This window comes from Vidua macroura, chromosome 18 (genome assembly GCF_024509145.1).
Source record: "Vidua macroura isolate BioBank_ID:100142 chromosome 18, ASM2450914v1, whole genome shotgun sequence".
Taxonomy (NCBI): Eukaryota; Metazoa; Chordata; class Aves; order Passeriformes; family Viduidae; genus Vidua; species Vidua macroura.
The window spans coordinates 3,173,948-3,186,470 of NC_071588.1; the positions used below are offsets into that span (position 1 = coordinate 3,173,948).

Consider the following 12,523-nt stretch of genomic DNA (forward strand, 5'->3'; position numbering starts at 1 on the left):
AATCACCTTATATCACGAATTTTGTGGATCATTGTATCTCAAAAGTCACCCTATACATATCTGGATCACCCAATCCACCACATCATGATGTTCACAGCCTCCTGTGACCTGAAGCCTAGGAATGTTTGTGTCTGCAGGATGAGCTCTCATTTCCACACTTCTTCACTCTGGAGCACAAGCTGAACTGGTACCGTTGGCACAGCAGCGGGAGCTGAAACATCTTCCCAGTTTTCTTCTTGAACTGAGGGGAATTTCATGTGAACTTCCTCAAACACAGGAGGTGGACCTGGCTGCTGGGAGGGTGCTGCAGTATCTCTGGCTCCTAAACACTCCCCAGCCTCACTCAACAGCTCATGGCTTCTTCAGGAAGAAATTTGTGAAGCTTTTACCACTTGCCCCTAAGGAGCAGCAGTTTAAAACCAATGGATACAGAGAGAGCCTACTGAGCACTTCTTGTTCAGTGTTCAACATATAAAACTATTTTACTACATCAGCAGAAGCATCCCAGCAGCTCCTGTTTGCTCTTATAGTAAAAGGACACATGGCTGTCAAATACCCCAAACTCTGCTTCATCTCTTTCTCTCTTTAAATTATACTGGGGTGGCTTGATTCCTTTTAATTAACAATTGGGACTCCTTGGTCCCCTAAACTGGGAGGTGTTCCACAGCTGGAAACTAAGGTGAAACTGAGCAAAGCAATGATGCTTTCAAAAAATTATTTTTCTTTCTTTCAGCAATAGTCAGTTACATGATCCTAATTTCCAAAAGTATCAAGGAACATTCATCTAAACTATGGATGAAATACTGATAATGTTAATGCTTTTAATACTTCTCTTTTAGACACTGTCACTTTCACAAACAAAGTTGCAGGATTCTCTTATTAAAATACCAAATCCTTTATACTGGATATTAACAAAATGCAACCTCAAAAAGGCTCCAGTAATCCCATATTTAACTAGACATTATTAAATATTTACAAAGCTGTAACATTCTGAAGAGACATAATTATAATGGAAAACTACAGGCATCATTAGAATTCCACCTGCAATGAATGAAAGAATTGAGAAGTCAAAAATTGAAGGGAGTTTGTTCTGTCATTACAGCATGGACTGGGAGAAAAAAAATCTCTGGATTTCATTCCTAACTTTCATTGCTGACTTATTTTTGACTGTATAGTACCATGCTGTATGCACTTAACTTTTATAGACTTCATTATCTGCTTGTTTATAAGTGGAAAATAATCATTCCTCCTCTCAAGGGTGCTGACAGTCTTACTAATTGCAATCCATTTTGAGATCATCAAAAGAAATATCAGATACAAGTAGAAAGTATAATGGTTATTTTATAAAAGCATTTATTAATCACCAAAATTTGGTTGTAACTTACTTAATTCCCAGTCCATCCTTATTTCTGAAGATGAGGGGAACTCTGAGAGCTTCTCTTTGCACATACTCAAAAGTAAAATCTGTGGAAATGAATAAGAGCAACATCCAAAAGCAATTACAATGGTGTTGGCACCTCACAGTTACATTTTCTCAGGCTCTCCCCATTTCCTTTTTCTCACCAAAGAACTCCCTATCACCTAAAGAGAAATAGAAAGAGAATGCATATTTTAGATCTAAACCGGAAACCCAGTGACAGACAATGCTGTCCCAGCTGCTCCCTATTTTTCCTGTTCACTGATGCACATAAAATAGAAGCCAGTCAGTTTGTCAATTAAGGTCTGTGTTGAAACACCCAGGCTGTAATGAAATACCAAATTAACAGTTAAAAGATAATCCAGACCAAAGACTGCAAATCAGTCTGGTATTTTTTTTGGGCAAATGTGTAGTTTAAAATGTATGTGTAAGTTTAGATATTCTAAGTTACACATTTCTACTTAGATAAATACATGTTTTCTTGTGAGCATTATCTGGTTCTAGCAGAGAGCTCTGATTCTATGAACACATAATTCTTTTTATGTGGGGCTTACTGTTAGTTTCAACAGAACAACTTTTCTTTTACTTATTCAGCAATGTAACTCCAGGAGCTGATAGTCAGATTTTATATAGCTCCTAGCACTTAGGAAGTCTGTGAAAAATGAATTGTGGGGAGTCACAGTATAATACACAATCAAAGTGAAAATTAAACATAAGTTTGTCATGTTAACACTGGCCAGAATTACCTTGCTGCTCCTCTCTGAGGATTACACAGGACTGGCCTTCCCTGAGGATTTCTCTATGCAAGGTCTGACACAATAGCAGTGATTTGGGGATTAGAGAGGAAGTTACAAGGCAGCGATTTGGGTGAGCCATGGCTACAAAACCCCACACTCAGTTTGGAGCCTTCTGCCACAGAGAGCAGAGGAATTCCTGCAGCAGCCATGGACTGTTTCTATGGCTCTGCTATTCCCCCATCTTTACAGGAAAAAATGACTTTTGTAAAGTCCATACGCTGCCTTGAAATGGAAAGCATTGCTTGACTGTTCAGCACTACAAAATGCCCTGCACTGCCAAACCCAGTGCACACTCCCTGCAGTTTATTCAGGTCCACACGAGCAGTTTAACTCCAAGATTCTTCCAGCTGTTCATGCTTCCTGGGCCAGCACAAGCACCTCAGCCTGAGCTTCTATTCCTGATGTTTCTCTGCTCTAAAACCCACACTGAAAGTAAGAGGGGAGCCAGAGGCCAAACTCCCATGCCTGCACATGTACTGCCCTCTATTTTTACTTTTTCTTTGCTGTATTCAGTTAGTAATTATGACAACTAGGGATGTAATGTTCCTACTTAAGAGCTACCAAATCAGAGCACTGTAATTATCCATTTACAGAAACATTAAAACTACAGAAACTTTATTGCTATCAGTGTCAAAGTAAGTGTAATGAACACTCAGCTCAGGCTACCAAGTAAATATTTCTGTGCTAAATAAGTCATCCTTCCCCATAGGCATCCCCATTAAAGCTATTGCCTTTTGGTAAGCAAATAAATAAACCGCAAAGACTTTTTACAGACACTGATCCAAGTCAGAAAGTCAACAAACATCTGGAGTAATATTGGTGGAAGAAGCAGAGGCAGCTATGTAGCCTTGCAGACTAAAGAACAAGTAGCTATGATAAACTGCATTCAAGCCAAAAATCACACCACTTCATGATGAGTTATCATTAAAAATAAAAACAAGGACATGGGAAAGAAAAAAAATATTGCTCAACTAATTCCATGTGTTCATATAAATTGTTTTATCCTTACACACTACCGTCATTGTTTCAACCAGATTCAATTCAACTCTTTGGTTTAGAGAGAAAAAAAGTAAACCAATAGTAAAAATAAAACCAGAGCAAATAGCAAGGCAGATCCTTTCTTCCTAATGCCCCAACAAAGCATTTAAATCCCTTGTGGGGTTGAACAAAGCCGACACAGACCACAACAAAATAACAAAAGACACTCATTTATTTTCAAGTTCCCTAGAAAGGAGAGAGCTGCCTAGAGATTTTGGAGCTGCCAAGCCAGGGAAGATGTGGATTGTACTATCCTTAGCATGGAGCAGTGGCAACCACTGGAGTGTTTGGAAGCTGAGGGTAGAATGCAATCATTTTCTGGAAAATTAATTAACATTTTCCAGCTAAAAAATAGTTGCTTGTGTTTTGTTTGGAGGAAGAGGGGTCAGGGTTGAGCTTATCTCCTAAACAAATACCTTCCTAAGTAAGATAGGTATTTAATTTCTCCACCACATCAACTTTTCTAAAAGGAGCTTAAAATGCTCATGCAAAACTAAGCCTAGGGGAGAAAAGGAAATTTTCTAAACTCGATTAGTGGCTCCACACAGCTAGAGCAATTTCAGGAGGATTACAGCAAAAACTTCTCTTTCCTGAGAAAGCCATCCTAAACAGGCTCCTCAGTCAGGCCGAGTTTTGGTGATAGCCATCTGGGATTAGGGATCCGTGTCAGCAGCACAGCGGTAAATAAAGGTGACCTGCAACCCCCCAGGCCCGTTTGATTCCCGGGCAAGCCTCTCCCGTTTCCCTTCCTGCCAGGCAGCGTGCGGCAGAGCTGGGCTGTCTGGCTCTGCTTACCGCTCCGGAATTCGAGTCACCTAAGCAAAGCAAGTAACTTTGGGGAGGGGAGCGCTGTAATTTAATATATGATAGACACACAAAGAACTTATTGACTTTAAAGTCTCCGAGACTGGCGAACAGGCTCATCAATCGCACCCTTTCGCAAAAGTGGTCCTGGATTCAAGAGGAGGCGGAGGGGGAGCAGGAATCACCTCTGGCTAAGTGGGGGCTGGGGTTTCGGCCTCTCCCGTGCCAGGACCTGATTCCTGACCAGCCCGGTGCTGCGCTGGGGTCACGGCGGCGGGGCACGGCGGGGGAGGCGCTGGGCACTTGCCATGGATCACCGCGCTCATCCCAGCACCGCGCTGGGGCAAAAGCCGCCCTCCGGCTGCGGGGGGACGGGCCGGGGCGGCCCCCCCGGGACGGGACGGGCTGCAGGGCCCCAGCAGCAGCCGCCCCCCGGCTCCCCTGGGGCCGGCAGCGCCACCGGATCCCCGGGCAGGGGCGCGGGCGCGAAATCCGAAGCCGGAGCGGAGCCGCACGTGGAGGCGGCGGCGAGCGCGGCCGGACAGCCCCCGCCCGGCACTGTTACCTTTGCCGTCCATGGCATGCACGAAATCCCCGTGGTACATTTTACTCTTTAATTTCTCTTCCAAATTGAAACTCCTGATGCTGACAATTTCCTCCACGTCCGAGAGGTCCTCGTTCTCATCGTACCGCCTTCGGCCGATGCAGCGCTAGAAAAGACACAAAAACCAAAATAAAACACATTGTCCGGAAAGGAAAAAAAAAATCGAGGAAAGCACATGGATCGTGCACAACGGTTTGATAAACACATTCTGAGGGAAATAATTAAGATGGCAAAGCACAAACTGAACAAAACCTGAACCCAAACAAGCTCCAACCCCGCTGCATGCACCTTTTCCATCCCGTGACACGGAACTCGGCAGGAATAACAGGTGCTTGGCTTCAGGAAAACTCAAACTTGGGCTGCTGAGCAGGGGCTGGCGCTGGAAGGCGAGCGGGGGACACGTAACTCGCCGACAATTCACAGGCTACAGCACCGAAGCGTTTTGCAATCCCGTAAAAGCCCTTGAACGGCGGTAAATGCTCGTTAACGACCGGATCATTCTTTTAATTATTATTATTATTATTATTGTTGTACGTGAACACGAGCTAATTCCCCGGTGAAGGGAAGGGGGGCGAATCTTCGCATCTGATGCCCAGCATCCAGGTTTCGGTATTTACATAATCCGAGTGTTTCCATAGTCACACCGGAAGCGGCGATTTAAAAACCAGATCGCTTTATGTAACGCCGCGATGGATGCGCAGCCCCCGCGCGCTCCCCCCGCCGCCCCGCACGCTCGACAGCGCCGAAAGCGCGGGGGTCCGCGGCCGAGGGGCAGCAACGAGTTCAATGCGGGGGGATGTAGGGTAGGCCCGGCGGAGGCCGGTGACGCTGCCCCGGGGACGCTGCGGCGGGCGCGGAGACGGGGCTGGAGGCGGCGGGGACCGGCCGCGCACAAGGTAGGTCCCCGGAGGAGCGGGGGGAGCCCGGTGCACCGGTTGCCGGCGGCGGCTCTGCCCCTCTCCCGGCAGCTCTCGCCCTGCGAACCCGCCCCGCAGCCCCGCGGACACGCGCGGTGGATCAGCGCAAACCCGCACGCACCGGAAAAAATAATGATCCATGATCGTCCCACCCTGCCCGTCCCTCGGTTCCATTCCGCCCCTTCCCCGCTGCCTCAGCCGCGCTCTTGTAAACTAAGTCGCTCCGCTGCCTACGTCCCACATGCATTTCTCCCTTTGCAAAAAATTAAGCAAAATCAATTAAAAGGCACGAATAGGAAAGAGACCGAAGCCAGCTACACACCAATCTTCTTCCAGAGTCTTTCTTTGCCTCCATTTTTTTTGAGAGTTTCATCACTTATTTGTCAACAGTTCCTGTCCTGCATATTTGGCCCAAATGGGGAGGAGGCAAAACAAAAGCCATCCAGGGCTCGCTAAAGTTTTGCTATTTTGCACCAGGACTTTTTTTTTTTTTGGGGGGGGGGAGAAAGGGGGAGGGAAGGGGAGGGGGGCGATGCCTTTTGCAAAGTCCTAAGGAACCATGTTCAGGCGCTGCGTGTGGAGCGGGGCGCAGGCGTCGCAGTGCCCGGAACGTAAACAGCGGCGGGGCCGGGGGGATGGCGGGGGGGCGGACCGGGGACACGGCGCGGTACCGGCTGGGCTGGCCGGGGCGGGCGGGGTTGATGTCCGGGGGCACGGCACAGCACCGGCGCTGGGCTGGCCAGGATGGGGGGAATGCCCGGGGTACCGAGGCGGTACCGGCGCTGGGCTGGTCGGGATGGGGGGCTGGGTGGGATACCGGGGCGATACCGGCGCTGGGCTGGTCGGGATGGGGGGCTCGCCGGGGTACCGGGGCAGTATCGGCGCTGGGCTGGCCGGGATGGGGGGCTGGGTGGGATACCGGAGAGGTACCGGCGCTCTGCTTGGCCGGGGTACCGGGGCGGTACCGGCGCTGGGCTGGCCGCCGGCCCCGCCGTGCGGTGTTCGGTCACGAGTGCGCGGCACGCAGGCGCTGAGCGGCAGCGGGGGGACGGGGACGGGGCCCCACAAAGGCGCGGACGGTCTCTGGGTTGGTACCGCAGCCCCCGGGATGTGCCCGAAGAGTTGAGCGGTTCTGCTTAACCGGGGGTAATTTGAGCTCCGCGAGTGTGCCCGACCCCAACGGCGTAAAGCCGGGGTGAGGAGTGGCGAATTAATGCAACAAACACTTGAAAATAATCTTATAATATACGGATTTGGGGTTAATTGTGGTGGTGGCTTCGCTCCGTGCCTCTCTGCCACACGTGCGGTGCAGCTCGGCGCGGAACGCGCACCCGGCTGGTGCCGGCACCGCTCCCGGCACTGCACCCACGTGCCCTATGAGAACCGCTCATAAAATCTAGATGTATTGTAAATAGTGTTAAACAGGTGTTAAATAAACCAAAATTGCTTTTGCAATATGCATGTGCAACAGGCAGTTAGAAATCGCATGGAAAAGAAGAAAAAAAATGCTATAAAGTAGCTGCTGATACAAAAAATCTGCAGGATGGAGATCCTGCAGTTCCTAAAACTATCGGCGGGTCTCATTTCTACAACACCCCCTAACATCTACTCTAAATTGATGCTGAGCAAGTATTGGGACCATCTGATTGCAATAGCAGGGTCAGAGTGCAGGTTTTGAACAGCCCCCAGGTTCCACAGCGTGGCTCCTCTCTGAAGTGACATCCTTTACTTCCCCTTCACATCCCCCAAGAAAGGGAACATCAAAGGATACCCAAACCAGGGTCGGGGCTGATGGCTTTGGCAGTGCTCCTCTGGTTTGCTTTTTGCAATCAGTTAAGCATCCTAGGTATTATATGCAATATATTAAGTGTTAATGCAAAATTTAAAACACATTAAAATTCAACTTTGCAGGCCTTGCCATTGATCTCTTCGGAACAATTCCTATTTTAATGATCCATGGATAAAAGCAGGAGAGGACGGAGTTCCAACAGGATTTAAGGCAGTGAGCTTCTCCTTCTGATTCTGCCAAGAACTGTTTGCAGAATCTTGAAAAATCATGTAATCTTTCTCTAACATCTCCCTGTTTGCAGATGATTGAACTTTATTATGGTATGGAAGTGTTTTATAGGCTATATATTGAAGTGTGGATTCCAGATGTCTGTTGGAGCAAGTGCATTATTAATTCATAATCCTGAGGAGATATATACATATCTCGACCTTTCAGCCAAGATTACTCAATCTTAAAATTAAATACATGTGTACATCTGTAGGATTGAGGTCAGAATACAAGATAAATGGATGTTACTGGAGAATCATCAGACAAAAAACACATCATCCATCCATGCTGCAAAAGTCTACCAAAAGAGACAGAACAGAGACATAAAAGAAAATTAACTCATTTTTCTAATTTTTTTTTTTTTTTTGGACATGAACAATCTGAGAAGACTCTTGGTGTATCAAGCAAACCCACCAAGACTGTATACATCACATACACCTGGAAACATCAGAGTACATTATGGAAGTGTGGAAGTAAATGTTTCAGAAACAACACAGTTTCTATCTATAGATCTCCAAAAATAGAAAATACTTTTTAAAGCTTGTTTTAAAACAGAAATGATACCTATTCAACTCCAGTTCTTTATACCATGGAAATAATCTGTGTGTCAATAACAAAAAACCTATCCCAAACTTAAAAGAACTGGGGGGAAAAAAGGAGAGGTGGAATGTGTAGGTTGTGGATGATGAGAATATCCATATCCACAGCTGCATTAGACAGGATAAAAACATTTAGAAGCAATATTAAATTCCCATGCTTAGTGCTGGCTGATGAGGGTTGGGGCTGGTTTTCCCTCTGAGCAGATCATGGCACAGTTTTCCAACAGTGCCCAGAGCTGGGCCCCATCAGGCAGTGCTTGGATGGGACATCCCAGGGCTGACACAAGACTAGCCTTCTTCACAGTCAAAAATATGGGAAAACCATATCATTTTGACACTATATCACAAAACATTGTGATACAATAGGCTGGGCTGAACTCTGAAAAAAACACTAAAACTTTTTTTTTGCTGGATGTTAATGTAGCTTAAATTATTTAAGATCTAATCATGCCGAGGCGCTGGATCCTGACCTCGTTAGCTTGGAACTGGGAGCTGTCATTTAATTAATGTTGTACTGCACGGCTCATGCTGAAACCAGAGCTGAAGTTCTCTGCTGGGCAAGGCTCTATGAAGACATGGGATCATTTCACCCCACTGAGCTCTAAAACAGTTAGTTCCCATTGCACAGAATGGACTGGACTAATCTTAAAACATTTTTGAAAATCCTATTTATCCTGTAAGATCTACCATTCTATACTTTCTTAACCTTGGGTTAGGATGGAAGATTAGATTTTTAAGTATTTCTCTGTTTTATGAAGGAAGCTGAAATACAAATTTTCTAGACATGGTAGATCAAAATCTTTCCCCTGCAGAAATTCCATCAACTAAATGTTAAGTCCTGCTTCAGATGAGATTTGCAAAGATGTTTCCCTTAACCACCCTGGGACTGCTGGCAAACCTGTATTTGCCTTTTGCAAGTTCAAATGTGTTGTTTTTAATGCAGATCTACCATGACTTCCACTTTGTGGTGGCTTGGTTCGGGTTGGGTGCAGTAACAGGAACAAATGGAAGTGCTGATTTGCATGTGAAGCTGGAGATCCGTTTTAGCAAAGCTGCTCTGCCGAGGGCAGCGCCTCGGTGTGCTCAGCACCGGATCACATTAATCACAGGGTACTCAGCGAACCTATTCAGCCTCCTACAGAAAATACAGAAGTACATTTTTAGCAGAAAAAAAGAACTGTGAGTATCCTTGTGACAGTGTACAGATTTCTCAGGGCTTTCTGGAAAGAAACTTGGACTTCTGCCACCTGCTCCGATTGTGTTCATGCATAAATGATCCAGAGAACGGGTTGACATTACCTCTAATTAGGGGTAATAACAGCCTGCTGCTGAAAGGGCCCGTTCCCTTTCTCTTGCATGTACATCCCTCACTTTTCCTGCATTAGGTCTGGTGTTGGTGCAGCCACGGGGCGAGTCAATTCAGTGACCCGATCCGGCAGAAAACTTAGCCATTAAGAAAAAAAAATATATATTTATTTCATTAGGTCAATCCACTGAAGCTCTGCAGCCATTTGATCGGTGCGATTCACAGGCTGGAGAGGGCTGAGATGAAGGGAGAGGGCAGGATACACCCTTTTGGTGGCATTCCGCAATTGCACGGGTCACAGGTGACAGCAAACCCCGGCCCTGAGCCGCAGCGTGACTTCAGAAGAACTCCCTGAAGCATTTCTAAGAGTTAATTAAGCATGGCTGACTCTTTTAGTTTCAGCTCACTCTAGAGTGGCAGTGTAGAGGTGTGTCATAATGAGTAATTGAGTTGGAAATAATTTATCCTGTTTAGTTTGTACCTCAGATGGAGCTGTAAAATGGGACAGAAAGGGAAAAGGGTGCACTGCTGTGGTCCTCATGTTGATCCTTACGGTATTTTTTCTGTTTAACAAACTGATTTATCTTTTCTTTCTTACAGGAAAGGAATGTTTATTTCAAAGTTACAACACTGAGGCTTGGATCTCAAAATGACACATGGGTCTGGTTTGGAAAAGGGCATGAGATGAAATGCCTTCGCTGATTCTGCAAGTCCTTTTTCATACTCTTTCTCTGAATTAAATATGAACTCAGCAGAACTTCACTGTTTAATGTTGTATCTTTCAAAGCCCTTTCCAATAAACAGGAATAAGAGTGATGGACAGGAAAATAGAGGAACAGTGAGTTCAAGGAGTCTCTTTTAATACAATTAGTTAGAAAGACACTTGAAGTCCTTGTCAGATGTATGTCTCTTGCAGGTGGTTCTGTTATTTAGAGAAATCTGATTTTAGGGAACGGGTCAAGACCTAGTGCAGTAGTACTCCCTCATGATGTTACAGTTCAACCATAATTTTGCACAGAAACAAGAACAAATAGTGAACAATCCACATTGGTTATGTACATGTACATAAACATTTGTCATAGCTTATGAGCAGCAATGCAAAATATTTTAAAGTATATAATTCCACAGGACAGAGACTTAAATGGTTTTCTGAGAAGTGGAGGAAGTTCTAGTTACTGTTTTTGATGGTTATCATATCTCTCAAGAAAAAAAGTGATAAATCACAATTGGTTTGCTCTTAGCCTCAGGTACCAGTGGGATACAAAGAATGTTGATTGTGGGGTGGTCTTCTGTTTTTTTTTGGGGGGGTTTAATAATTAAAGCACACCAAAGAAAGAGTAGTGTTTTATAATCGCAGAATCATTTAAGTTGGAAAAAACCTTTAGGATGATCAAGTCTAACCACAAACCTAACACTGTCAAATCCACCTCTAAATTTTAACTTATGCTGGACTTCAACCCAAATGGATCCTGCACAGCAGTACTGTCACCCAAAAAAGAGAAAGATTGTGGCCAAATTTCCGTGGAGTCGGTGATAGAACAGCAGAGGCTTTTATGGAAAGGCTGAGTCAAACTCATTCTTCTACTGAGGTGTTTTAATGCCCCTGTAGATAAAAATCTCACCCGAAGTTGTTTATAACAAGAGGACTGTGTTTATTTCCTGAGAAGGGAATAAGATCAAATCTACATGGTACAGAGAATGCCTCTGAAGACTTAAAATACTTAAGATTATTTTTCTTGGATGTTTTCACTACATCTTTTTAAAAAGAATGCCTTGTATGTGAAAAGCATCAAGTGACCTTGTTGGTATCGATTGTCGTTCCCTTTGTTGTGCTTAAGGAAGTGAAGGATCTTGCAAATCAGAAAGGTGTGAAGAGCAAAGCAAAAATGTTAAAGACAATCTGCCGTGATTTTCCTACTTGTAAATAAGGTGGAAATGTCAAAACAATACAAACTACCGATGCTTTTGATTGCTAATGAAACTAGCATGGATTCATCTCCTACGTGACCATCCATGTGCCTGTTAATAGCAAAAGTATCGTTGTCGAGTTTTATTTGTATTGTTAAAATCCTATTTTTCTTAACTACAAATTGACGGCAACAGGTTTGTTCCTTACACATCTCTTAAGTCTCCTGACGCACAAATTTGTTGTGGCACAAGCAGTGTATTGCCTCACCTTGTCAGAAATCACCTTCAGAACTCTGCCAAGTATTCACTAGGGAGTTCTGCTCTACGCCTCACTTTTCTCTCTAAAACACAGAAAAAATGAATTATGGTTTAAAGTGTGTATGTGAACCAGGTAATAAAAAATCTTTTAACACTGGCATGTGTAGATGTTGAAATGTCCTGCTTAATCAACCTTATCAAGTGCTTGCTGATAAAGGCGGGTTTATCAAGAGCTCCGGGCCTACCAAATGTTGTGAAAAACCTGAACTACATGACAAAGGGTTAGCTGGGTCAGATTTAATTGGAAGAGAGGGTGGATGTTCTAACTGGTCTGGATCCACATGTTCTGTCCGGTCTGGACAGGTGTAGATTAGATGTTTAAGCATTTTAGGACGAGGGACTACAGAAGGAGAGGCTGAGGCACGGCTCTGTGCTTTGTTCTGAGGGACGTGTTGCAGCGGGACACCCCATCCTGCACGCCCTGGGAGCGCAGCGGCTCCCGCACTGGGCTGAGGGGCACAAACCCACCTGAAACGGCAGATTCCCGTCAGCTGCACTCCGGCTGAGCTGCTCAGCCGGGGAACGCGGCGGGGGCTCGGTGCGGGGCTCGGTGCGGGGCTCGGTGCGGGGCTCGGCCCCACAGCCCCGCGGGGCCCGCAGCGCCCTCACGGACGCGGCTCTCGCGGCGCGGCGCCCCCTGGCGGCGGGCGGCGCCGCCGGGGCACAGCGCCCGCCCGGCCGGAGGCTCGAGGCTGCCGGGAAGCGGCGGCGCGCGGCGGGGCGGGGCCGGGGGCGGGGCCGGGCGGCGGGGGCCAATGG

The 12,523-nt window shown here is 46.1% G+C and overlaps 1 protein-coding gene across 3 annotated transcripts in view; it reads right to left on the minus strand.

Moving 5' to 3' along the window:
• The window catches only part of KDM2B (lysine demethylase 2B), a 113,690-nt gene extending 101,357 nt beyond the window's left edge, over positions 1-12,333 (minus strand). The window contains exons 1-4 of one of the 3 annotated variants that reach the window (XM_053993620.1): positions 12,233-12,333; positions 11,715-11,787; positions 4,622-4,766; positions 1,386-1,464 (exon numbers count right to left, since the gene is read on the minus strand). In XM_053993620.1, coding sequence (XP_053849595.1) covers positions 1,386-1,464; positions 4,622-4,661 — 119 coding nt within the window. In that variant the 5' untranslated portion in view covers positions 4,662-4,766; positions 11,715-11,787; positions 12,233-12,333. Of the gene's footprint in view, positions 1-1,385; positions 1,465-4,621; positions 4,767-4,948; positions 5,041-11,714; positions 11,788-12,232 lie in introns of those variants that run through there. The other 2 variants (XM_053993618.1, XM_053993619.1) reach the window with 2 other exon arrangements.
• Between the last annotated feature and the right edge of the window lie 190 nt (positions 12,334-12,523).